This window comes from Diplotaxodon limnothrissa, linkage group LG17 (assembly GCF_057381915.1).
Source record: "Diplotaxodon limnothrissa isolate DT_005_m linkage group LG17, D_limnothrissa_male_GT1.1, whole genome shotgun sequence".
Classification (NCBI taxonomy): Eukaryota; Metazoa; Chordata; class Actinopteri; order Cichliformes; family Cichlidae; genus Diplotaxodon; species Diplotaxodon limnothrissa.
The window spans coordinates 1,282,158-1,309,467 of NC_140612.1; the positions used below are offsets into that span (position 1 = coordinate 1,282,158).

Genomic DNA, 27,310 nt, shown 5'->3' on the forward strand with positions numbered 1-27,310 from the left:
GTGGACTCAGTGGTCGCTTTTAAAAAACAGCTAAAAACCCATCTTTTTAAACTTGCTTTTAGTTGATTTTTAGTTTTAGGTTTTAGCTTCTGTGAAGCACATGAGTGAGTCACATTTAAATATATTTGGCCGTATTGCGTTAAAACAGTTTATGAGATTGTTATTTAGCTGTGGATATGTCACACTACCTTCCGGCACTGGTAAGGTTTCCCACATCAACACAGTGTTTGGCCCATATCTACTTTGTCGGGTTCTGGTCACCCTACCTGATCCCTGCCGGCTGTAACGCACAGGTGCAACACTGTGCTTTGTGAAGCAGCGCGTCCACACCATTGGCCCACACAGGTACCCGGTACGACGCTTCTTCACGCCTCTTCCTGCAGTGACTGACAGGCTGAGAAGCCCCGCCCCGAAGGCGCCTGACGCTGAGCCGCAGCCCCTTCTCACTTGTAGCCCCGCAGATCTCCATTTTCTTCTTTCCTCATATTCCGGAGCGGAAGAGCAAAGACTTTTGGAAAAAATGGATGAAGAATACGACGTTATCGTTCTGGGCACCGGGCTTACGGTGAGAGAGAAAAACATACAACGCGTGGGCGTGATTTGCAACCTGTTAACATCGCGGTTAACGCTGGAGAAGACGGGGCCTAATCAGCAGGGTTAATGCTAAGTAGCTAGCTTAGCCGCTAACCGAGCGTGAGCGTTTACGTGTTAAGCAATGGAAACTAAATGAAGGCGCTAACCCCAACTACTAGCTCTGTGCTATCAGCAGCTGCTTTCAGTGTCTGAGAAAGATTAACGATAGCAACTGTTAACTCGCTCGAGATAAGTTGAAACGCTCAAACTGTTTTGTATCCTTAATAGGTATTGTAGTACCGCTTGAGTTTAATTAGCGCAGTTCATTGTGTGGATATGCAGAAACTGAGCGCCAATTAAGGCAGCTTTTCTCAGTCAAGATAAGATTAGCCTACGGATGAGTAGTCTGTTAACGTTAGCTGACCTACATTAAGCTATTTTATTAGCCTGCTAACGACGGAGCACAGTCCTGTTGTAGCGGTGTCATCGAATGTATTCTTGGGGTCGAAACGGTTCCCACCGCCGCTCGCCTGCTGCAAGCAGTTCTACGGCAGTGCAGCTATGTTGAGCTCGTTGAAGTGTCCTTTCAGCGCTGTTCTGTGCGGCAGTGCAACTAAACTACTACAAACTGAACAGCACTACGAATAAATCTCAGCAGGTTCTCGGGTTTAATAAAACGAGAAGCTATTTGGCATAGAGGCGCATTGGGACACGTTAATGTAACTGCAGTCGCAAACTTCACCAGCAGGTTGAAGTTACATATCCTGTCCGACTTTCAGTTCACTTTTACACCCGCCGCCCACCAAAAACTAACGTACCGAGTGGCGTGTGTGGGATTGGGGATGTGTAGGCTTTGTTTCTGCGGACTCTCTTTGCTGCTCGTACTTTTAAATAAAACGATTCCCTCGGACAGACTTCCTGACTTTGTTGTTTAAACATGCCGGAAAACCAGTGGTTAGTTTGGGGCTTAATCACAAGCCAACTTGCTGCTTGTACCATTGTCGTCACCACCTTGTTGAGTCGCTGTACAGTGACGTGTTTTTGAGTTGCTTCAGCCCAGGACTTCAGCACAGCGGGTTAACTTTGAGGACTAATACTGGGTGTGGTTCCAACAAGGCTGAGGAACTGAAAGTACACTGCCAGAAGCCAGTTTAGTTAGAGCTGGTGGCCAACCACTCAGAACCACAGCAGACTTGAAGACTGAGGTGGCATAGTGTAGTTTCACACGGAAGTAGTTGAGTCTGCAAATAAATGACCTCACTTCTGTATTCTGCCACCTTCCCCTTCTCCTTTTCTGCTACAACACAGACAAAGGCGTTGCTATGTTTACTAACTGAGCAGGTTATGCAGGAATCTGTGCAAGCCCTGCCACCAGGAAACTTCATCTGACTTTGTTTCCTGTCTCTGGGGCAGATGCTTAATTAGAAAGGGATAGCTGTGTTGTACATGGCAACAATTAGTCTTAAAACGTTTGTAAGTGCACGGTAACAGCTGTCACTGTGAAGTGTACTCTGTGCTCTAGGTCTTAAATGGAAATTGTTAGGCAGGCCTTCTTGGATTTTGGGAGGTTTATTATGCAGGGGGCAGGGGGACGGGGTTCCCCATCTGTCCACTACTGACGACACATTAGAGGAGGGGCTTGGCACAAGATGCCAAGCTCTAAGTGTGGCCCGGTCCTCATTATGATGCTGGTAGTTGGAGTAAGCAGCTTTTAGACTCCAGCCAGGAGATGTGAGTAGGACAGCATTTAGTTATTGAGAAGTATAAAGAGATTGTTGTGACAGCTCTACAAGTTGATTGGCCCAATTAAGCCAGTGACAGTGTTTCTATCAATGGATGAATTGATGCTCACCAATTTGTGGGTTTTCTTACAGTTTATAGTTTGACATTAAAACCCTTCATCAAACCAGCAGTCCTGATAGTTTAAACATAAGTGTGTTGTCATCTGAGATGGTGATAAAGGATGGAGAATCTAGACTACGGGTGACTAAAAGGCGTTTTGTTGAAAAGACTGAGGCATAATAATGATAATAATAATAAATGTTATTTAAAAGCACCCAAAGACACTTAACAATGGAGTAAAACACATAGTAGAACAATGACAACCAAGAACAGTAATTAGTTTACAGTGAATATGCAGATTTGAACAGATGGGCATACAAAGTTAGGCATGTTTTGCCTTCGATTCACTCGAGCTGTCCCTGGCTGCTCTCTGGCTCAGTGGGTGGGGCTCAGGCATCTCCCCCTCACAAAGTAAACCATGTGTTACCTGAGGCTAAAATCTGTGCGTGTGTTTTTATTTCTTTTTCGTCCCAATGAGTGAATAACTGAAGAAGAACGAATACAAGTGAAGGGCAAAGATGCTCTTCACATCTCAGGTGTAGAAACATTTTAGGTGGGAGCTGAAGAAGAGATGGGAAATCCCATTAACTGCACAGTAACCTCATACCATACGAGGAAGTCTGTTACAAACTCAATGACACTATTCATTCTTTTCAGTTACGTGACCAGTGCAGAGCCCAGAGGACAAAAGCAACAGTTAAAACTAGGGCTGGGCGATATATCGAGTATACTCGATGTAACTGTCAAGTATAAATTGGCATGGCAATATTAACCCCCCCCGTGGCCCACTGCACTCTGTGTTTATATACCACCAGATAGGGAAAAATATGGCGGGAGCTTCAGACGAGCGAGGGAATGAGACTCGCTGCGTTTGGATTTCGTGAGGAGGATGCAGAACACAGTGCGGTCATTTGCATTAATGCCGTAAAACTATTGCTGCTAAAGGTAGCAGTACTACGAAATTATTCCACCAGCTTAAAAGTCATCTGCTGCAAAATGAAGACCGTTTCAAACCTGAGGCATGTCAGCGTCTCGCCACACACCAAAGAACACGCTAAATAAACCAGCTGTGACACCTGTGACTGCTCTTAGTCGTTTTTATAGTCACTATCTAGACTTTTGTTTCTGTAATTTGAGGTCAGCAAAATGTTTTTATTCCCATTGTCAGGTAAACCATTTCTCCATTTTAAATAACTGAGTTGATGTGTAGGAGGGATCTGCAGTGTTTGCAGAAGTGCTTTACTTTAAAAGATTGATAGTTAAAGTGCAGTAAAAGTACTCAGTCACAATAATGACTACAGGTAACTGTAGTGCAGAGGCATGATGGAACACAAGACTCCACTTATGAAAAGTAGCTTAGAAGTAAAAATAAGAGAATTTGAAGCACTGCTGATAATCTTAATGAGTCAAGTAATACAGAAGTTATGGAACTGATACAAGATACTCGGGCTGAAATGTTCGGGCTAAGACCCTCAAGAAGAAGATGAAATTCAGGCTAGGAAAAGAGGAGGGATTCTCTTCTGCGAGGAGTACACCGCTGTAGACGAGACAAAATTACTGAATACAAAACCAGGAAACTGACTCAACCAAAAAGGAAGCAACAAAGGGACTTACTGAAAGGCACCGGTTAGTTTGTGGCTAAACAAACTTAAAGCAGAGATGACTTGATGGGTAAAAGAAAAGCCTTAAATATAATCCAGATTCAAGGCTCTGCTAAAAGTCTGCTGTAAAAACCAAAGGTGAAGTATAACGTGGGTTGTGGTTGAAAAGCTGAGGGTCACAAACTGCTGACCTTACACGTCCTCTAACAGGCCAGTGTTTTGTTAGGTTGTAGGTGTCAGTGGTGTGTTTGAGAATTTACTGATGAAATGATGAAGTTATACAAAAAGCATAGAGATTGTAAAGATGCGTTACACTCCGCATGTGCTGCTGTAAAATGCTGTCATAAAGGAGAGATCCTGTGGATGTGGCACTTTCCATTCTCATTTTATAAGCCCATCACATGTTTGCATGTAGACCTTTAATCTGCCCGTGGCGGTGCTGGAGTCAACCGCACAGTGCAGTTTATTACTATAGAGTAAAGCTTTATCTTTGTCTTAATCTGCATTTGTAGGTGATCAGATTAAATTCTGATGAAAAATGCCTGAAACAGATCTTCAAACTGATGTCTTGTTTTATCCAGCTGGCAGGCTCGTTAATGGTCACATGACATGAAGAAAATCAGTCATATATCCACAACTGACACCAACTTTGTACATTTGTAGGTCTTCAGTTAACTTCTTTACATTATTAGTAAATTAAAAGTCAGGTTATATTTAAGACATGTGACTATGATGTTTGAGAAAGCCGTCCAGATGGAGTCTTTGTTGCCCCCGACTACCCCTTCCCTTCTTCGTGTGTTAAATATTGAACTGGGACTCTGTCACTGCTTGTGGTGGTGTAATGTTTTGCCTGACAGTACAGTGAACTGGCACGATTTCCCCTCTGTCAGCATGAATCCTGCTGCTGACAGTCCTCCGGGCCTCTCTCAAAGTCGCAGTTTTTATAGGCAGCAGCAGGTTGGCTTCAGTCACGTCTCCTCAGAGGAGTGGCTGTGCCACATTACAGCAACTCTGGCCCACATATTTAATTTTATTTATTTGGTGTGTCTGCACGAGGCTTTGAGCAGTCGTCACGATCCAGTTTCACTGGAGCAAATGAAACTTTCTTTGGACAAACGTGCACAGTGTTGCAGAAATGATGCCGAGATGAGTGAATGAGTTGGTAGCAGGGCGTTTATAGTTTTGCATGTTTTAAATTTTCATTTTGTTTATCCAGTTTTTGTATCTTTTTTAAATTAAAGCGCAACATTGTTTCCATTTTTTTTCTTAGATTGTAGTTTTTGTATTATTTCAGTTTATTTGTATTTTTAACTGTTTTTTTTTTTTTTTTTTTTTTTTTTTTTTTTTTTTTTTAACAGCTAGTTTTTGTGCAATGGATATTTTCATGGGAAAGGTGGTTTACCAGTAAGCTGTAGTATGGTGTGTACTGGCACAGGTGCTGTACAAGTTGACAGTAAGCGTTAGGTGGCATCAGTCAGTGCTGCCTTAGTTTGGTTGGTATGTAAGAAACATTCTCCTGAGCCTAACCTTTCATTCAGTAGAACAACTTGTTTTAGAGTAAAATCCAGTCACATGATGCTCACACTGGTGGCTAACTTCTACAAGCCCTCAGCTCTAATCTTATTGAGTTTGGGTGGGAATTCCACTGTGGCAATTCTTATCATGTCCAACCCTCTGAAGCCCAGTGGAAGCAGCACTCATCCTCTCAGCTCTGCACAAACATGTCAGACATGTTCGGTCAAAGTTGGTCTTGTGGCAAATTGAAAGTCATGGAAACAGTAACACGTGGGACATTGTAAAGTACAAATGGCCAAATCGCGTAGTGAATTACCGTAACAGAAACACTGCTTTTGTTTTGTTTAAAATAAAAAAAGCTGCAGTTTAACCCTACGAGTGTGATGGTAGACGACCTGACCTACTGAGTCACTTCACACATTACAGACTGTTGCTAAAAGTATCGAGACCGACAGGAAGTGATGGGAGGCAAAACTGACATGCAGAAGGTTAGCTGCAGAATCAGGGAGGTTACACTTGCATGGTATGTGTTACGGTCAGGATGAAGGCGTAAATCTGTTGTTGTCTGACAAAAGTTCATTTCCTGAATTGGCTGCATTTTTAAAAAACAGAGATTTGTTGGTGTAACTGTATAGATCTTAGTGTTTCTGCATGTGTATAAACATAACAGCACGTGCTGGACTGCAGTAATCGAGTTCTGAACCACCAATGAAGTAATGTTTCACTGCAGCTGCATGCAGTTGAGCTGCCCTGGTAAATACAGCTATTCCTGTTGAGTAAATCATTTTTATTATTAGTGTTTTTGTCATTATTATATCCTGTAACTCGTGTGTGAGGAAAGCACTCTGAAGAACTCTGTGGTTGATTTGAGTCTAACTTCTGTACTTCCTCTCCCAACAGGAATGTATTTTATCAGGCATTATGTCAGTGAATGGGAAAAAGGTTCTGCACATGGATCGCAACTCCTACTACGGAGGTGATAGCGCCTCCATCACACCTCTTGAAGACGTAAGTTGACCTCCCACATCTCTGATTTCTCTTTTGTATTGAGTTGGTTGTTTCACCACAGTGATGTGGAGTTAGGATGAACGTTTGTATTTTAAGGCCGGTAATGGCTTCTTTTAACATGGATCCATTTTGTTCTGAAACGCCACACGTTCCTCTTCTATCCAGCAGAGGTGGTGATGATAGAATTAGCAGATTTCATTTTGTGAGAGTAGGAAATTAAGATGCCGCTGTGAAAGTGGAAGCTGTTGCCTGTGGATCAGATGTTATGTGTCTCACTACAGCTCTACAAGCGCTTCAACCTTCCCGGAAGCCCTCCTGACTCAATGGGAAAAGGCCGGGATTGGAACGTGGACCTTGTCCCTAAATTCCTCATGGCCAATGGTATAGTTTCCCTGATCTTTGGTAGACAAGAAACGATATAATAACTGGGCAACGATTAAAAGGATCCTTAGATGTGATAACGATGAACGTTTCCATGAATGAAAGTATCCCTTTGTTGCAGGTCAGCTGGTCCGCATGCTGCTGATCACACAGGTGACTCGCTACCTGGATTTCAAAGTGGTTGAAGGCAGTTTTGTGTACAAGAAGCCCAAAATCCATAAAGTTCCCTCTACGGAGACGGAGGCCCTGGCATCCAGTGAGTCTAGTTAAATACTGAACGGTTTAGTGGAAGGTTGTTTTGTTGCTCTCGTTATGGATTTCCTCCTTTTCTAAACTCGTTCTCACTCAAAGGTCTGATGGGGCTGTTTGAGAAGCGGCGCTTCAGAAAGTTCCTGGTCTTTGTTGCCAACTTTGATGAGAATGACCCCAAGACTATGGAGGGTGTCGACCCAAAGAAGACGACGATGAGGGAAATATACAAGAAGTTTGACCTGGGCCAGGAAGTCATGGACTTCACCGGTCACTCCCTTGCTCTCTACCGTACAGATGAGTTAGTAGCCTTCTTTTGTCTTAACAGTGTCTGTAATTGGGCATGATTATGATGGCCTCTGCTGTGAAACGCTGCAGCTTGTAGCATTTAGATTGTTCTAATTGTTCTGCCCTTAGTTACCTGGATCAACCCTGCATGGAAGCAATCAACAGGATAAAGCTTTACAGTGAGTCTCTGGCCCGATATGGCAAGAGCCCATATCTGTACCCACTGTACGGCCTGGGAGAACTGCCACAAGGCTTTGCCAGGTAGGGGACACTTTCCATTGTTAGACACGTGTGATGAATATTTTGTTTGTACCAAAAAGATGTTAACTGTGGTTTAGGGTTGGATATTCTGCTTCATAGTCTGATATCTACCCTAAGTTGTCACACTGTTTGTAGGTTTTGGTTTCATTTACCTTCCTGCAGTGAGTTCTGAAAGTTTAATAAGCTACAGTATAGGTTGCTCCCTTATTCACAGGGGGGTTGGCACAGCAGGTGGCACCACGTTTTCAATCTGGCAGTTTGGCAGATTAGATCCTAGTTCACCAGTCCTAGGTTTAAACAGAGCACTTGTTTTTACTCTAACTTTGATATATTGTAATATACGCAGCCTTTCTCTTTGCAGCAGTTATTGTATGCACACAGCCCGGTCACAGACTTCCAGTGTGTGAATGTGTAAAGTGCTTTGAGGTCCTTAGGGACTAGTAAAGCGCTTTACAAATACAGGCCATTTACCATTTGTAACTCATCCAATGTGACGACACTCAGTCAAATCCTTCATTCAGAGCACGTGTGCAAACCAAACTCTGTGAGGAGACCACAGTAGAGTTAAAGCTGAGATGCTGGTTTACATGTGAGCTCGAGTTAAGGAGGAAACTCAAACTACACATTTTCATTGTTATTTTATTTTTTAAGTAAGCATTTTTATTTGAAGACAACTTTTTATATTTTTCAATACTTTGTTTGAGTGCACGACTGTCAGGCTGCTTCAGAATATATTGCGATGACTAATAATCCACATGGAACTTGATATGTTGGACTTTTTGTTTGAGGACGTTTTCTTTAACTGGACTTTGTTACATTGAGGTTGGGTGTGGTTTTGACTCTTGAATTGTGACTCAATTTCCAGGCTTAGCGCCATCTACGGTGGGACGTACATGCTGAACAAGCCAATAGAAGAGATTGTGATGGAGAATGGGAAGGTGGTGGGAGTCAAGTCGGAGGGGGAGGTGAGTAACGCCGGTCCCAGTAGTGCTGAAGGCACAGCCAGACTGGTTCCTCCTTTTATTATGTTCCCCTATCCTTAAGAGTAGAAAAGCGCTGTATTAGAACCAGCATCTGCAAAGACTGTCTCAGGGACGATCGTGGCTCAACAGCTGGCAGCTCGTCTTGTAATCGGAAGGTTGCCGGTTCGAGCCCCGGCTCGGACAGTCTCGGTCGTTGTGTCCTTGGGCGAGACACTTCACCCGTTGCCTACTGGTGGTGGTCAGAGGGCCCGGTGGCGCCAGTGTCCGGCAGCCTCGCCTCTGTCAGTGCGCCCCAGCTGTGGGTACAATGTAGCTGCCATCACCAGTGTGTGGATGGGTGGATGTGTAAAGCGCTATACAAATACAGACCATTTACCATGTTTTGCTCTGATGGAGAATCGCAGTGACAGTGATTGGTGGCCACCTGGATTAATGGCGTTTTATAATCTTAATGTCCCTGCAGTTGCTCTTTGGTGTTGTTCACTACTTTAACTTTTTGAACATGTTTGCAAATCACAGATTGCAAGGTGCAAGCAGCTGATCTGCGACCCCAGCTACATTATGGATCGTGTCACCAAAGTGGGTCAGGTGATCAGAGCCATCTGCATCTTGAGTCATCCTATAGCCAACACTGGCGACGTAAACTCGTGCCAGATCATCATCCCCCAGAATCAGGTCAACAGGAAACACGGTGAGCAGCCAGCCTCATGTTTAGGCCTTTAGGATCAAATTTTCAGTCAGCTGTATAGTGTGCTTGTATAGTCAGACCTTAACGTCCTAACTTGCGTAGTAAGTGAAAATCCTTTCATCCCCACACCCCAACCTTCCACACCAAGCATCCACCCGATGTGCAGTCACGTTCTCGAGATGCACGTCAGGTTTTACTTAAGGCTCAGATCTGATGCAGGGTTTCAAACGTCTAACATCAAAACGTTGAGCACTGGCACTAAATGACAACATTGAATGTGACACTAACTTGAGTTTTTCTTTTGCAGACATCTATGTTTGTATGATCTCCTTTGCACACAATGTGGCTGCGCAGGGTAAATACATCGCCATCGTTAGCACCACAGTGGAGACGGGTGAGCCAGAGAAGGAGATCAAGCCAGCCCTGGACTTACTGGAGCCCATCGAGCAGAAGTTTGTCAGCATTAGCGACCAGTATGCACCCACTGACATTGGGACTGAAAGTCAGGTATGAAGATGAAATATTGTTTATACTATTACACAGTTTGTTCTTGACCGTGCCACGGTGACCTACCAGAAAGTTAGCCCTGCCAGAAACACTTCTGTTGAGTTTGTTTTTGCCTTTTTCCAGTGTTTTGTGTGCTTTCACACCATTTTTCTGTGTGCTGGTGTTTTCTTCAGTTTGACCTCCGACCGTACACTTCCCAGTATTGCTACTATTGCCAAATACCCACAGAGGAAAAACGTGTCATTCCAGGATTTTTCATGCATGTGTCCGTATCCCTCATCTTCATCTGTATTTCCCATCAAGTATATCAATCTCTGAACTTGTGGAGATGTTTTTTTGTTGTGAATGTTTAAATCTCAGTGCTAACACAGTGGGAGTTGATGTCACAGTTAAACCTGACTAGAAGTGTTAAAAAAATGGTGTCAGATCCAGACTGGGCTGAAGTCTGTTTCTGTCAGTTTCCAGCTTGGATCTGAATGGCATGTTTAACATGGCTAAAGTCAGCGATGCAGTTAATGAAGCACACAGCGTTGGTGTCTTATAGATGTGTGACTAGCACATGGCCGTATTTATCACATGATAAAGGCAGACTTGGTTTAATCTCTGTGCAGTTGAGCTGATTTGTCAGAGTGCACATCTTCAACAACTGCATGTTATCCTTCTGTCGTTAGCTTTAGCTTGTAAATCTGCCTACAAGGCTAAAAACCAGTCGGCAGATATTGTTATTAAATGTCCTGGACATGACTGCAAAGTTCTGCCATATATCTGTGTGCACTGCAGTTTCTTTACTCTAATGCTGGGTTTTTACACGAGGCACACACAACGTGCTCGATCAGCTCCGCCCACAAAGGTTTACAAAGCCATTGAAAGCTCCTCTGTGACCACAGAAATAAAAGGAGGATACTTTTGTAACTAATGATTTGTAGTGTGCGTAGTTGACATGAAAGAACGCACTGCGTGCTCTTACTGCCACCTGGTGAACAGTTACAGTTGAACATCTCGGGCGCTTTGATTGGACTTCTTTTAGTTCTTGGAGACTTTGCTCTGTTGTTGCTTCTACTTTGTATGGATGATTGTTTTGCTTATTTCACGATGTTTGCTCTGTGACGTTAAGGCACACTTGGACTTTTGTTTCCCTCTAGATCTTCATCTCTCGGTCCTACGATGCAACAACTCACTTTGAGACCACCTGTGATGACATCAAGGACATCTACAAGAGGATGACAGGCTCAGAGTTTGACTTTGCTGAGATGGAGCGCAAGAAGAAAGACACCTTTGGTGACGATGATTCGTAGAGGCAGCCAGTCCTGCAACACTCTGATAATCAAAGACAACGGAAATCTTATAAAAAATAGAAAACTTACACAAAAAAGTAAAGACCAGTGGGCTGACTGATTACTCGAGTACACAGTTTGCCCACTGAAGAAGTTGATGATGCATAGAGAGAGGCGGTATAGTTTTGTTGGATAGGGTTCAGGGAGAGCGCTATGCTTCTTCACATCATTCAGGTGGGTGTTGCACTAAATACTGGTTATATCTAATAGACAGTTAATACCCTACATTTTTCTAATTCATCATGCTAAGACGATGCGTAGTCCAAAGATGCCAAATGAAACGATTCATAATCAATAGTATCTGGAAAAGATGTACACTATATACTCGGCTGATATTTTGTATATGCAGGTGTTCTTTTCGTGTCAGGTTCTGTGAGTTGTGGCTTGGCATCGTGTGTCTGTATTCAGTTGTGGTGTGTTGAGCTGAGTGTTCCTCACAGGATGTGGCAGTTCCTGCACTTTTCAGGCCGGTAACAGCGCCGTGCGAGGCAGCACCTCAGCATCCACATCATATGGTCCGGTTTTGTAAAAGTGCTTTAGTGGTGTATGGGCTAGGTCTTCTTTCTTTGTTTGATCCCCTGATTGTGCGACAGCATACAGTAAGTCACAGGCACGACTGTAGCTCAACATGAACCTCCTGAACCGGTTTTCAACACTTTGAGTTACTATAATGCATCTGAGAAAAATGTATTAGTTCCTGTATTACCCAAAATAATCAAAGACCCGAGCATTAACAGCAGATTGATGACACATGTAATTGCTTAAGAAGGACCAAATGTGTACTGCAGCAGTATTGAACTGATGGGAGCCTTGTGATATCTGGTTTTGAACAACTGTTGTTAAAAAAGGAAGAAAAAAATTATCTTGGGGCTCAAATGATTTCTGTACTGCAAAGTAAAAAAAGAAAAACTTTGTCAAAATCCAAAGCTGTGTGAGATTTATTTATTTTAGTAGTTTCAAGTATGCAGCAGGCTTTGTAATGTCTGCTTCTACACATCCTTACCCTGACAACATTTGGTAGTGCATCATCATGGATGAAAGCTCAGACTTGTAATACTGGGTCATCAGGTAAAAACACATTTCCATGGATCTAACGCACAAACACATGCTGATGATTCGTGCCAAGCTGAAGAAACTAAAACACGAGCTTCTTGGACACACAGCAAGTCTGCTTTCTTATGAAGGCATCTGTGGGACAAACGTGGTGACGGAAGGAAAGCTGAAGCTGTCCAAGCACCCCTGTAGCCTCGGATCACCCACCGCAGTCGTCACACCTCGCTGGCATCACTGTAAACGAGCCTTTAACACCTTAAAGGTAGGTAGTCTATGATTACTGACTCGCTTTAAGAAGAAAAGTTCCATGTGACCAAACTAGGAAATGGATTTCGACACTTCCGCGTTCGCTTTATGAGTCTGCAGAATCCTCGGTTCGTCTTCAGATCGCTACTACAATTCCCAGAATGCCGCGGTGGCTTTCCGTTCGACTCTGTAGAGCGCCGTGTGTGGTAACCTGTAATCATGGAGGTGACGGCAGCCCGCCGCTCGTTTCTGTGCGACATCGGTAAGCATCGTCAGCAGTTAACGGTTTACACCTCAGCTCATCCACAGGAACGGCTGACGTCCGATTATAACACCGTGTGTTCGCTGCCAAAAGCGGGTTTAACCGGGAAATGTAGGCGGAGAATAACAGTCCCGTCAGAGGAAGTTCGGCCGCTGCACAGACCAAGTCATTTGGTAGCTAACCGGCTTAGAGCTAGATGACATGCTCGGAGTTCCTCTGTAAATGAGGAGCAAATGCGACATTTACAAGACTACACTCGAACTAATGGACGTATGTGCTAAACATGATGAATGAGGCCAAAAAGACGTCGTTATTTCTGTAATAGTCTAAGTATTGCCCTTGTTCATATATTAGTAATGGACACTTTGCCATGACACTGATGGATACTGACAGAATAGACTTATTCCACCCAGTACTGCTGCCGTGGTTACTGGGTTTACGCATAATGGAACTGGTTAATGGACGGTCTCTTTGCTGTTGTGTGTGTGTGTGTGAGGCTTCTGGGCAGACCGCACTGCTCTGCACGAAGCAGCATCCCACGGCAGGACTTTGCAGTTGAAGCAGCTGATAGAAAACGGAGCGTCCGTCAACATGGTGACTGTGGATAACATCACTCCTCTACATGAAGCCTGCATCCAGGCTCATCCAAACTGTGCTCGCCTGCTGCTGGAGGCAGGAGCCCAGGTGAGGCACAGCTTCACTCTACAAGCCGGTGTAGAGTCTGGGAGTCGCGCACCTTAACACAGCGGGTACAAAGTGATGCTCTCTGGTGCAGAATCCCACTGCTGGGCAGCAAGAGGCACTCCCTCTGTGACAGCCTCACAAACGATAACTACTCTTTGTTGTTCAGGTCTTAACATGGCCCTACAATTTTGTAGATTACCTAAAGAATAGCTAGATAATGTTCTTCTGTTTGTTCCAGGTGGATGTACGCACCATCCATGGTAGCACGCCTCTTTGTAATGCTTGTGCTGCTGGCAGCCTGGAATGTGCCAAGCTGCTGCTGGACTATGGAGCCAAGGTGAACCCGTCCCTCACAGCCCTCACTGCCTCACCGCTCCACGAGGCCTGCATACAAGGTAAACCTTCAGCAGGAACAACACTCTGCCATGCTGTCACGTGTCTCCCTATGAACAACGCTTCACATTCCTCTCAGGTAACCCCCAAGTTGTGAGACTGCTGATAGCCAGCGGTGCCAAGCTGGAGGCATTTGACGTCCACTTTGGGCCTCCCCTTCACATAGCATGTGCTAAAGAACATCTGAATTGTGTCAAGGAGCTGCTAACTGCAGGTGTGTTAAAGGTGCAATGTATGGTTGTTTTATTTCCTACAGAGAGTGCTGCAGCCAATCAAAGCTGTCAGAGGGTGAGGGGCGGGTTCATTCTGGATCACAGGGCTGAGGCAGACAGCTGTTCACTCATGCTAACAGCATTTAACCTGTGCATGTCTTTGGACTAAGACCTTTACATGATTGTGAATTATGCAGGTGCTAATGTGAATTCAGTGAAGTTCCATGAAATGGCGTTGCATCACGCAGCTCGGGTCGGTATGGTGGAAATGATTGAGCTGCTGGTGGAGTTTGGGGCAAATGTGTACGCCAGCGACAACCTGGGAAGGAAGCCTATAGACTACACAACACCTGCATCTCCCTCGTACACCTGCCTCAGGTTTTATGAAAGTAAGGTTCTGCATTGTGTCTGACTTACAGCAAAAACATTCAAGTTCTTACGTTCTTGCTCTTTTTTTTGCTTTTGAGGCCTGATCGTCTTATTAAAACATTTGTTGTTGACAGGTAATCCTTTGAGCCTGCAGCAGCTTTGCAGGATTGCTGTGAGGAGGATGCTGGGTACCAGAGCATCGGAGGTCCTGAGCCAGCTGAATATATCCCACCGCATCAACAGCTACCTCCAGTACTGTGATCGTCCCATATCCCTACAGACTTACACATGAACATTTAGTGTACAAGGTTTAAAATGCCCCCTGAAAAATGTTTGCCATTCAGATGAAACACGTGTAACCAGGATGAAAATCTCTGTACAGAGTCAGTTCAACACTGTATGTCAAATTAAAGCAATTCATTGCTGAATGAGAACAAGTATAATCTATATAAAGCTCTGTTTCAGCACTCTGACAATTTCCAACACATGTATAACACATAAGGCAATTTCCTTTATCGGCTCAGCTGTGATGGCCAGGGGCCTGTCAGCTCTCTCTACTCCACATTACGCGACACTGGCCAGACTACCAAAAGTACTCCAAGAGCACATCAGTGACTCAGGTCAAGTTATTTTACCCTGCTGGGATAATAAGCTGGCCAAAGGAGGAGATAAATTCAGTGACCTCAAGACGAGGAAGCTCCTGACCATGCATGGAGGGTCAAGTCAGAACCCTGACTGGCTGTATGCTAAGCAGAAGGAAGGAGCCCGGGGACTGGTGAGTGTCAGCACCACAGTCCAGGATGAGACAGCGAACATCCACAGATACATCAGGAAGATGCCTATAACCAACTGCATGCTCAGTGAACACCTCAGGCAGCAGAAACCTGAGGAAGAGGAGGAACCATCATGGAAGGACAGGCCCCTGCATCTCCAGATAGAGGAAGTGGCTGACATCCAGAAGTCCTACCAGTGGCTGGATACAGCTCGACTGAACAGAGGCACTAATCATGGCAGCAGAGGAACAAGCACTAAGCACACGATCCATAGAGGCTGGGGTCTGTCACACCAGGCAAGACCCCAGGCTGTGTAAAGATGCTCCTGAGACGATCGATGAATGGCTGTCCTGTTTGGGTGTTGGTCACCAGGAGATGCTACATGAAAGGAGATGCTACAGTTTTGTGTAGGATAAACAGGGTAGTGAGGTGCACTGTGATGGATTTAGAGTAAAGAACAGTGTGCGACTGGTGCACAGAGGTGCTCGGGATCAGAATTAGATTGCATCGAGGGTAGCTGATTAATCCACTGAATTCATGCCAACTTTATACCATCTGGTATGAAAACAGCACAAACAGTGTACTGTCAGTGTGGGGAATGGAAATCAGCCAATCAGCGTGTCAAATATTGGGTTACAAACTGTTGACTTCAGTGAAACCTCAGAGCAGCAGCAGGTACAGCTCAGCTGATCAAAGCCTGTTCAGAGAAAATCTACAGGAGCTCTCAACAGAAGATATTGTGAGTGGGTGCAGGGCAGCTACTCTGTGGTTCCGACACGAGCTGCTGTGTTAAACACCAGATTACAGATTTGATCGTGACCAGGCGTTCTGTTCAGGACAGGCTGTTTACACCCCGCTAGGATATTATTCAACCTGAGTTAGAATAAATGTTAGTCGCTCTCCACGCGTGAAACGGTGTTATTTGGGGTAAAAACTACAAAGTCCAACATGCCCGCGGAGGTCGGGTTTTGTCACGTGACTCCTGCCGCATGTAGCGCGCGAGGACGCTGTTTACAAACAGCCGTAAGTCCCGCGTTTCGTGCCAGCCTAGCTTGTTCTGCGGGGGAAGCAGTCGGAGGATGGACGCTGAAAAGTCTCGGCCCTATTTCTTTGGCGACATCGGTGAGTACGAGAGCGAGACGGTCGGTAATCGAGGCCGAGTTAGCTCGGCAGGACTGGCACCGGCTGCCGTAATCCTTGTTCTGGAGCTAGCAGGTAATGACAGCTGTCATGTTATTACACAGACAGAATTATTCACCTGGAAAACGTGACGATGACGTGAGAGACACCTTCGCCGCTGCCCACATGGGCCTGCGTGGGCCTGCACGCGCACACACCGAGCAGTGGCACGCGGTAAAAAATGAAAACAATCTTGCTTATTGAACTCACGCACTGAGCCGTGAACCATAAACTACAATCGATCACATCCACTGATCAAAGAGCATTGATCACTGATCAGTGGTCAGTCTTGACCTTTAGCGTATTCTAGGTCAGTGGCGCCAGTTGGAGTCATCGTGTAAATGCCCCGTTTATAAGGTTGGGGACACCTGCAGTCAGCTGGGACTGAAGACGTCACTGGATGATGACGAAACGTTTCTCGCTACGTCCAGGTGAACAGAATCAACCTTTGTTCCTTACCTGGATGATTAAGCACGCATCGAGTCATGCATTTGACTTTGTCTCTGTAGAGGATGCGATGAACATCCTTTGGCATGTTTTAATTTACGTCCACTTTTAGATTTGAGTAGGCAGCTTGCACTGACAGAAGGCCACCGGTGTTCCAGATCTACTGGCGTTTAGATCAACTGGCGTTGGTCGAACAGATGTGTGGCAGTCTTGCGTTTCAGGAGCTGCTACCGACAAACCAGCAAAAAAACGCCAAATGTGTCACCTGTGACACTTGTGAGGTTATCTCAAACACACTCCGTCAGTCTTGATGCTGTTGAACAACAAAATGTTTAAAATGTGGCGAGTTTACCTGGTGATATCCTCATGCGCGACGCGATCGCGAAAACAGCAAACAAGTAACACCACGCCGATGTTGTTCACAGGACACAAAGAGTAAACGATCGGGAGACTCTTGTCGTCGTCATCGTTCCCCTCGCACGGTTTATTTCTCCGAATTCAGCGTTTTTGCTTCACAACTAAAGCGAGCAGTTTACTTTGTGCACTAACATGGAGTCGAGTCAACCAGCACCACCTCTGGCCAAGTGCCACAGCCTACAGCCAGATCAACCTGTGACACATCTGCACCACGTTTGATTTCGTGTCATGCACATTTGTACCTTTCAATTGTGTCTGTTTGTGCGTCATGCAAATAAACCTTTGAAAAGAATGAAATGATATCATGTATTTATTATCAGCCTACATTTGTACAAAATGCCAAATTATATACACAAAGTCATAGAAATCACCACTCCAATTGGTCATCATGATTTTAATATTCTCTTTTTCCATAACAATGAAATACACCTTGGACAAATATGACACATCAATATTTCATTAGTGTTGTCACATCACATGTCGTTAGCGTAGTCTGTCTGTGTCTTCCCTCTGCAAACAAACATGTTAGAGTTGGTTGTGATATACAGTCTGCATAAGTGTGGTTAATCTAATAAACATTTGTAAGGAGATGGCAGTTACTGTGAATGTACAGCAGGTGATTAGTAATAAACAGTCAGACAATGACCCTGACAATCTCATTCAATCTTGCAGATTGAATGCACCTTCTGTGGAAAGTGGTACCACACAGTGTTGTGGACAAATGTTGTGGGTGCTAAATAAACAGAAAAAAGTGGTCCCTGTTGTCTTTGCTTACTGATTGTTTTTAGTGTTGACAATCCACATTGCTGGGATTGCATCTTTCAACATGTTTGTGGGTAGATTTGGATGTACCAGGGGTAAGTGCAGCCACTCAGCCTCTACTCAATGTGATCATAGCAGCAGGTGCAGATGTGTCACAAGTTAATCTAGTAGTGGGCTATGGTAGTAGTGGACTGACCTCCATTGGAGACTGCTCCAGCTGCTGTGTGATAGTGGATCTGCTACAAATTGAAGATCATAAGCAAGTTTTGGAAATTAACCCTTGTATTATGTTGAAGAACAAACAATTGACATTGATTTTGTTGCGGGTCATTTTGACCCGTACTGTGTAAATCCACTCAGAATTATCCAAAAACTGCAATAAAACAATAGCAACTTTATTTCCCATCAGATAAACATGTAGAACACAGACATACAACAGTTAGACTTTCCATAACTATTTTAGGAACAGTTTGGTTTTTCGTTCTTACAAACACATTTCTTTTGAACTTTCCCAACGTTCTCAGTTTTTCAATGCTCAACATTTTCAATTTTGTCCACATGCTGGACAGAATGTAACTGTGTGCTTTCTGCAGATGTGCTTCTTGCATTCCTCACAGAAAGTGCTTGTTTTCAAACAGGAACCTTCCTAACTAAGATTTAAAACAAAGGATTTCTACGTCTCCTCCAGTCTCACAAACAGATGACAAACCAAGCGACACACCTGAGTCACTGACTTTCTTAAATCCACTCACTCTCACTGGCTGTTTATTACTAATCACTGTGTAACTGCTGTGAATTCAAAGTAACTGCCATCTCCTTACAAATGTTCATTAGATTAACCACACTTATACAGACTGTATATAACTCCAGCCATGTTGATGGATTGCCTATATTGGCTGGAAATATTCATTTCCAGGGAACAGACACAGACAAACGATGCTTACAGGATGTGATGTGACAACACTAATGAAATATTGATGTGTCATATTTGTCCAAGGCGTATTTCATTGTTATGGAAAAAGAGAATATCAAAATCATGATGACCAATTTGGTGATTTCTATGACTTTGTGTATATAATTTGGAATTTTGTACAAATGTAGGCCAATAAGGAATATATGATATCATTTCATTCATTTCAAAGGTTTATTTGCATGACGCACAAACAGACACAATTGAAAGGTACAAATGTGCATGACACGAAATCAAACGTGGTGCAGATGTGTCACAGGCTGATCTGGCTGTAGGCTGTGGCACTTGGCCAGAGGTGGCGCTGGTTGACTCGACTCCATGTTAGTGCACAAAGTAAACAGCTCGCTGTAGTTGTGAAGCAAAAACGCTGAATTCGGTGAAATAAACCGTGCGAGGGGAACGATGACGACGACAAGAGTCTCCCGATCGTTTACTCTTTGTGTCCTGTGAACAACATCGGCGTGGTGTTACTTGTTTGCTGTTTTCGCGATCGCGTCGCGCACGAGGATATCACCAGGTAAACTCGCCACATTTTAAACATTTTGTTGTTCAACAGCATCAAGACTGACGGAGTGTGTTTGAGACAACCTCACAAGTGTCACAGGTGACACATTTGGCGTTTTTTTGCTGGTTTGTCGGTAGCAGCTCCTGAAACGCAAGACTGACACACATCTGTTCGACCAACGCCAGTTGATCTAAACGCCAGTAGATCTGGAACACCGGCACACAGTATGTGTGTATATGAAATGGATTGTGGGAGGAAGTCCATGCCACCCCACAAAGAGCAAATAGACAAGGTTCAAGGTTCTTTATTTGTCACATGCATAGTTATACACTTGTATAAGTGTCAGGCTACATTTCACTGTGTGTTATAAGTATAACACACAGTGAAATGTAGCCTGACACGCTCCTCGACATGTGCAAAAATTGGGGGGGTGTAGAGGAAGAACATTATATATATATATATATATATATATATATATATATATATACATACATATAGTATATGCACTGGGTGAATGTGCAGTAGTGGCAGACCTGGTACAAAGGGTGCCAAGAAACTCAAACCTGGCCTCAGGTGTGGATGCAAGCTAAGTAAAAACAGGAAAAAGTTAATGCGGCTCTTAGAATTACACACACACACACTGACCATCAGGCAGTGGTCACCGAGTGGTAGCAAAGCTTGAAAAGTACTAATTCCATATATGTTTATATATGTCCACTTTATTTATAGAGCAAAAACACCAAAATACACCAGGACACCAACATAAAGGGAACTGCAGTAATCAGTAAGCAAGTTGATATAAAAACGTGGCTCAATCTGTCAAAATCCTTAGGAAGAAAATAAAGCTTTACCTTAGCAAGAAGTCATAGCTGAATAAAGCTTAAAGCTTATTTGCTTTGTGAATTTAAAGGAGCTGTCAAAGAATATGCCAAGATACCTGACAGAGGAGTGAACAACAAAGCGCTCAAGAATGGTTTTGGAAAGATCTCCTAAATACCATAACCTCCATTTTGCTATTGTTAAGGTGGAGGAAGTTTGAGTTCATCCAGACTTTTATATCAGCAAGACAGTCCGATAACAGTTTCACAGAGTTGTCTTCATGCATGCTCAGACATCCAGGTAAGTAAATCCCAAAAAGCTGATTCTGTTCAACCTTTTGGGATCCAACGTCACTTGGATGAGTGATGAAACGTTTCTCCCACTGAAAACGCTGCGTCCAAGACTTGTTTTTCTTTTTTTATGAATGTCATCAGCAAAGCAGTGGAAAGAGATATTATATTTAAAATAAAAATCGACCCTAGAGCCAACATATATAAGGAAAATAAGAGTGGCCCTAGGATGGATCCTTGAGGAACTCCACAAGTAAGAGGTGCTGCAGCTGAGGAAGAAGCATCTATCTGGACTGAGAAGCTCCTGTTCATAAAGTAAGACTTAAACCACTGTGGAGCAGTTCCCTTAATGGCCACAGTGCTCGAGCCTTCATAACAGGATACTGTGAGTGTCGGCTACAAGCATCAGAAAAACAGGGGTTCCCAAAGATGCGCGGTGAGATCTAAAGTACACGCCGTGAATGCTGATTGGCCCGAAGAAGGCCAAGAGAAAGATGATTGGACTAGAATGGTGATGTCACAAACAGGTTGAGAGCGTGGGAAAGTGGAAGTGATGTGAAGTTTAGATTTAGCCGGCAACACCTGGGAGCAGACGGATGTGAGCTTCCTTATTGAACCTACACGTACGCTTCACTTAACACTGACAAAGACACAGGCTCACACTGGTTTACAGCAGCAGGGAACGACACTCCCAGTAGGGACCAGTACCTCAAATCTGATATTTTTCCAGTAGAAACTGTTGAAATCTTTCACAAAGTGTTTTGGAAGCTGTAGAGGTGAATGAGTGGGAGGTTTTTAAATGACTGTTAGAAGAGATTAAGCAACTTTTACAGCATGTTGATTTCTGTAAACAGTCCTTCAAGATTCCTAAGGACACACCAGGTTTGTCCAGGTTTGTCCTGGTGTGTTCGTCTCTGCGTTCAGCCCCGGGTCTGCGAGTGTATAGGTGTTCCACAGGCAACATGCAAACTGAGAAACCCCAGCAGAACAGCTGCTGTAAATGAGATGAGGTTTCAGTTCTTCCTGACGTGCTCCTCTGCAGGCTGCTGGGCGGAGCGAACAGAGGTGCACAAGGCAGCGTCGCTCGGCCAGGCCTCCCAACTGGAGGAGCTCATTCAGGGCGGAGCCTCGGTCAACATGGTGGCCGTGGATTCCATCACACCGCTGCACGAGGCGTGCCTCCACGGACAGGCCAAGTGTGTGCAGCTGCTGCTTGAGGCTGGAGCTCAGGTGAGTCACAGGCGCAGTAATGTGATCTACAGTCGGTCAAACTGTAGATCAAACAAGTAGAAATGGCTTGATAGAAAACACTCTGTTCCCCATGATGCTGTCAGGTGGATGCAAGGAATGTGGATGGAAGTACCCCGCTGTGTGATGCCTGTTCAGCTGGGAGTTTGGAGTGTGTGAGGCTTCTGCTGCAGTACGGTGCCAAGGCGAACCCTGCCCTCACCTCCCGCACAGCCTCACCCCTGCACGAGGCCTGCATGGGAGGTGAGAGTGTCGCGTGTTGTGCTTTTGTCTGTGTTTTTGGAAAATAAAAGTTAATTTTATATATGTTTGTATTTCAGGAAACTCTGAGTGTGTGAAGCTGCTGATTTCCATGGGAGCTTGTCTCGAGGCGTATGACCTTTACCACGGCACCCCGCTGCACGCGGCCTGTGCTAACGAGCACACGGACTGTGTTAGAGAGCTGCTCAATGCAGGTGAGGGTCTGCACAGTAGGATGAATCAAACAGAGTACAACACAGTATAAGCTACCTTACAGTCAGCGTGCTAACTGTAGACCAGCAGGTATAAGGAGCAGATGAGAACACATTTTTAGCCCCTTACCCCGGAGCCGTAAAAGGATGGTGGGTACTGTTGCTGGTCACGCTGGGAGTGTGAACGCTCCGCTTTGGGAACACGAGAACGAGGCAACAGGATTTTCGTCCTGATGCCACAGGTGTGTGAGGAGCAGAGAGAGGTTTCCAACATGCTGTTGGTAAAAGCACGAGTGTTCTTCAGACATTATTGGCACACAATCACAGAAATGCTCCAGAAAGAACAAAAAGCACCTCCGTCAGTAATGTTTGCCCCCCTGAGAAACTGAGCTTTGTGTTGAGGCGCGGCACGAACCGCCGCGGTGCAACGATGTGTTAAATAACCACACCGACGTCTTCCTTCAGGCTTCAATGTTTCTGTTCTGCGTAGGCGCTAAAGTGAACGCCGCCAGGCTGCACGAGACTCCGCTGCACCACGCTGCTAAAAGCATGCGGGTGGAGACGATCGAGATGCTGGTGGAGTTTGGAGCCAACATCTACGCTCGAGATCAACACGAGAGGAGACCCGTGGACTACACCACGCCGGGCTCTCCCTCTGCAGCCTGCCTACAGTCTTATGAGAGTAAGTTTCATGAGTGTGCAGCACCAGCAGGAGGCACGAGAGGATCATTTTCACTTCCACGAAGCGTCAGAAAGACGACACCTGACATGTGCCATAACATTCTGATGCACAGCTGCTCAGCTGTCTTTCACTTCTCCAGCTTTACTCTCACAGTGAATCAGTGTTCTAGAGGCTGACACGTCATTTTGTTCTTGTGAAAAATGTCATATTATCATTTGCATGTGTTATGAACAGAGATTTGACACGTTTTCCCCGTGTTCAGCCTCTCCTCTGAGTCTGCAGCAGCTCAGCAGGTTGGCAGTGAGGAGGAAGCTCGGCACCAGGGCTCTAAATGTCATAGGCCAGCTGGAGGTCCCTAAACTCATCACCAGCTACCTCTGCTATCAGTGAGCGCCACCTGCAGGAGGAGCCGACCGGCGCTCAAAGGACTGGAAACTGCACAGCACTGTGTTAAATATGAGCACAGCTGGCACAGCTCTGGAGCTGCTGCCTGAGATTCCTTTAGTTTAAGAGCCCTGCCATGCACACACTGCAGCAGCTATTGCACTCGGCGTGTTCAGGCTGTGTGATCGCATTAGTGCTGCTGTAAGATGAGATGTTTTTAAAGAGCAGAGTAACACTGACTTTCACTTGGCTTGCTCTCTCACACACACACACACACACACTGAACACATGTTCTTTGCTTCTGTCTCGTTTGCAAAGCTAGTTTAAACATGTGTGTTGAACGTGGACAAAATATGTGGATGTTGACTCTGATGTTGTGACTAGGGCTGGGTATCGTCACTGATTTCTAGAATCGATTCGATCCACGATTCGATTTAATTCGATTCGATTCGATTCGATTCTGGGAAATTTTGACAGTCAGAAATATTATAACTCAGATCAGTACATTTACATATTTTTGTATCTATAAAAAGGAAGCTGACACACGCAAGTCTTTATCAAAGGTGTGAGCATCACAGCAGATGCCTTTGTGTCAAAGTAGCTGAAGATAAAACACAGAAAAACATGAAGGTGATTTTCCTGTTCTGGGATTTTATAAAAATATTCTGCAGTACATCAAAAACGAAAGAAAACCATTAATCAACATATGAACATCACCTCTGAAGTTACAGCGGTTTTATTAGAGACACAGCGTTTTGCATTTTGCTTAATTTTAAAAAGTTTAAATTTGTTCAATATTGAACGGCAGAAATTAGGTTTACTTTTCGGAAGTAAGTAAAACAAAAAAAAAAACGTCGGCCGACAGCGCTGTAAACAACGGTAGACTTGTGTGTAACAAGCAAGCGACTAATGCAGAAAAGAGAGAGAGAGAGAGAGAGAGAGAGAGCTGTGCATGAAATGTGATTTTTATCCTGAAAAGTCAGCAAAAGTCAGAGGGAATTCATGACGATGTTTATGTGAAGCGTGGTTTGGATCTTCTTTTGCTGCTGGTTCGGTCAATATTGTTTGGAGAGAGATAAAACTAACAGCCATATGATCAGCGCAAAAAGGGCGTAAACACACAGCGCGGACCCGCGGATCAGAATCAGCGAGCTGTCGGCTTTCAGCCCCGACCGTCAGCTGAGAAAAGCGACATCTAACTGATCCTGATCCGTCGGCGCTGTGTGTTTACGTCTTTGTGCAGAAGCCGTGCACCTGCTCTCATTTACTGTCTTAGCTGTTTGGTGGTTGTTGAAATTTTGTGATCTTTCACCTGAGATTCTGGCATTTCGGGCAAAATAAATTAATATTAAAAAATCGATTCAGGATTTTAATGAATCGATTTTACGTTATCCAAGCCAGAATCGATTTTAATCGATAAATCGATTATAAAAACCCACCCCTAGTTGTGACATCACCACCTGTTAACAGGAAGTGTTTAAATGCACAGTGTCTGTGCTGTAAATGCCTTTAATGCTGCTGAAAACACACGATACACATTTAATGTTTGGTTTCTATGCTGGTCGACAGTTTGTGAGTCTGAGAGGAAGCACAAAGCAGCAACACACTGCTGCACTGCACGTCTTTGGGTATGACCTCGAGTCGGGAGGAAACGAGAGTGATGTTAGTCCCGCAGCTACTTTAAAATAAGCTCAGCACTTCACTCTCTGCATGTGATGCGTTTAGTCGACTGGCAGTGATGGCAGGGACAGCGAGTGGAAACGCAACAGCAGCTTTTCTATCTGCTCATGTTAACACAAGCAGCACTGACAGACTCGCCTCCTACAGTAGCTTCTGTTATCAGAGACGGCGGCTCTCACACCTTCTCTTTGACTTTGTTAGTTAGATGATGTGTGGGGGACTTGTTTGCCAGCGACTAATCTGAGTCCTAAACAGCTTCATGAACAGTCTGTCTACCTCCAGAGCAGAGTGTGCTTCCAATCCATGACTGTGTAAGGCTGTTTATTTTTAACTGGAAACGACGCTCAGGAAGACGAGATGTTGCTTTTGGAAGCAGCTAATGGTTTCTGGATCAAACGCTGGATCTGCTGGGACAGCGCAGCACAGACTCAAAGTATGAAATGATGAAGTGGGGCATGGCGTGCAAAGGAAAGAAAGCTTCTCGTAAGAGGAATACCAAGCAAGTCTGCTGTCAGGGCTGCAGCGTGAAACTCTGCAGATGCTCCCTGCTGGTGCAGTTCCAGGAGACGCTGATCCTGGTCACTTATTTATAGCCGTGAGACATTTATTCCATTAAATCTGCTCCACAGGCGACGCACTGAGCCCTGTCAGGTCGTAATATTTTTAACAGGAGGCACAGGAAGCTGGTATGAATTCCTTCAAGTTCTTTATATTGTTTCTTTTTCCCTGTCTGGCAGTTATTAACTGTGATTTATCCTTGGAAAGGGAGTCAGGCCACAGGCCTCTCTTTAGCAGTGTTACTGGATTATGTGTCTGTAAATACCTGCAGCACATTCTTAATAATAATAATATTAATGGTCTTAATGATCAGCCAAACGTCTCGGGAACCGTTTAACTTCTGGGTGGTCTCTGATGAAGCAGTCGTTGTTTTTAACACCACTGCTGATCTCACAAAGACACCGTATTCACAAATCACAACTGTCACTGACTCGTGCTCAGGTTACATCACCTACAGAGAGTGGACGCACATCTGTGACCTCACACTGCTGCAGAAGCGCTTCACAGCTGGATTCTGTTGAGTGACCACTGGGTGGTGATGAGTGTCACACTCTGTGCTCTCTGATCTACGTCCACACTGATGCATGCTTTTCTCTCTGTTTTGGCCTCCCGTCCACACTGAGACGCCGTTTTCGCTCAAGGAAAACGCAGCATTTTGCGTCGCAGTGTGGACAGCGCAAACGTAGACTTTCTAAAACAATGACGCATTTTACTCTGTGAAAACGCAGGGTGGACGCAGAGCGTTGTCAAATCTATCTGGGCTAATGTGGAGGTGGTACAAACATTCATGTGTGGGCTCAGGGACGTCTCTCAGTTTCAGGCAGGTACACTCCTCTCGTCACATTCACCAGCAGACGGCGTCTTTGTGACTGGGTAACATGGTGGCTCCGCCCTTTATAGTTTCCATACTTGCAACTATTCCATTTGAAAATAACAGCAGCAGCAAGCCCGAGTCACACAGGTCGCTCTGCAAACTCCCGTTTACCAGGGAAAATGTGGATCCCACACCCAGCTGCCAAGTAGGCGCTACTGTGAAACTGGCTGCAAAGATAGTTAGTTAGTTAGTTAGTTAGTTAGTTAGTTAGCAAATGTTGGTATTTTCATCCAAACTACAAGGAAGTTCCTGGTGGAGCCTCCATCACAAACCCAACAGCCACCCGTGAGCTGGTTGGAGAATCTTTTATTGAGGAGAAAACAAGCAGACGGTTTCATGCCGAGGTTAGTTTATGTTGTGTGTAAGAAGCGACTCGACCATTCGATTGGCTCCTGTAATGCCTCCTCTCACTGACATAATACATTTCCATGTCGCAGTGCTTCATGTTATAGCCTGAACCACGAGAACTCGCCTCTTTTCTTCCTCGCACACCTGATGACATGAAGGATCAACTCTGTGCACGTGCGGCCTGCTGACATCACCCTTCAGTGTTTTAGCTTCTCCTCGCTGCTGTCTTCAGCTGCCAGCCGGCACAGTTACCTTGCCCAGCTTTAAAGAGCACGGGGCGTCTGTCAGCGCTCGTGCAGATCAGCACCTGCTGTGTTGCCTGTTGGTCTGACAGCTTCAGCAAGAATTCAGAACCAATATTTCATAGTTCATGCCTTCATCCAAATCTCTGTTCACTCCCTCGTTTGGCCAAACGTGAGCGGGCTTCACGATGCTGGCCTGCTGTCATAAATACGCACGCTGTAAAAAGTTAA

The 27,310-nt window shown here is 44.8% G+C and overlaps 3 protein-coding genes across 6 annotated transcripts; all 3 read left to right on the forward strand.

The window, feature by feature from the left end:
- The first annotated feature begins 417 nt into the window (after window positions 1–417).
- On the forward strand, window positions 418–12,149 carry gdi2 (GDP dissociation inhibitor 2). The gene is made up of 10 exons (XM_085375907.1): window positions 418–565; window positions 6,432–6,539; window positions 6,821–6,920; window positions 7,042–7,176; window positions 7,272–7,470; window positions 7,587–7,718; window positions 8,584–8,683; window positions 9,221–9,392; window positions 9,697–9,896; window positions 11,039–12,149. The coding sequence occupies exons 1-10, from the start codon at window positions 521–523 to the stop codon at window positions 11,189–11,191; spliced, it is 1,344 nt and encodes a 447-aa protein (XP_085232033.1). The 5' UTR covers window positions 418–520; the 3' UTR covers window positions 11,192–12,149.
- Window positions 12,150–12,634: 485 nt separating this feature from the next.
- asb13a.1 (ankyrin repeat and SOCS box containing 13a, tandem duplicate 1) lies at window positions 12,635–15,023 on the forward strand. 3 transcript variants are annotated; one of them, XM_085375674.1, is made up of 6 exons: window positions 12,635–12,791; window positions 13,288–13,475; window positions 13,714–13,870; window positions 13,948–14,082; window positions 14,278–14,469; window positions 14,584–15,023. In XM_085375674.1, exons 1-6 carry the CDS (start codon window positions 12,749–12,751, stop codon window positions 14,739–14,741), a joined length of 873 nt encoding a protein of 290 aa, XP_085231800.1. In that variant the 5' UTR covers window positions 12,635–12,748; the 3' UTR covers window positions 14,742–15,023. The 3 variants fall into 3 exon arrangements, with proteins under 3 accessions (XP_085231800.1, XP_085231801.1, XP_085231802.1); XM_085375675.1 differs by having other exon boundaries at window positions 13,300–13,475; XM_085375676.1 differs by lacking the exon at window positions 13,948–14,082.
- Window positions 15,024–16,249: 1,226 nt separating this feature from the next.
- On the forward strand, window positions 16,250–23,652 carry LOC146614427 (ankyrin repeat and SOCS box protein 13-like). 2 transcript variants are annotated; one of them, XM_085375444.1, is made up of 6 exons: window positions 16,250–16,344; window positions 21,654–21,841; window positions 21,946–22,102; window positions 22,180–22,314; window positions 22,802–22,993; window positions 23,256–23,652. In XM_085375444.1, the coding sequence occupies exons 1-6, from the start codon at window positions 16,302–16,304 to the stop codon at window positions 23,381–23,383; spliced, it is 843 nt and encodes a 280-aa protein (XP_085231570.1). In that variant the 5' UTR covers window positions 16,250–16,301; the 3' UTR covers window positions 23,384–23,652. The 2 variants fall into 2 exon arrangements, with proteins under 2 accessions (XP_085231570.1, XP_085231569.1); XM_085375443.1 differs by lacking the exon at window positions 23,256–23,652 and having other exon boundaries at window positions 22,802–23,245.
- Window positions 23,653–27,310: the final 3,658 nt, after the last annotated feature.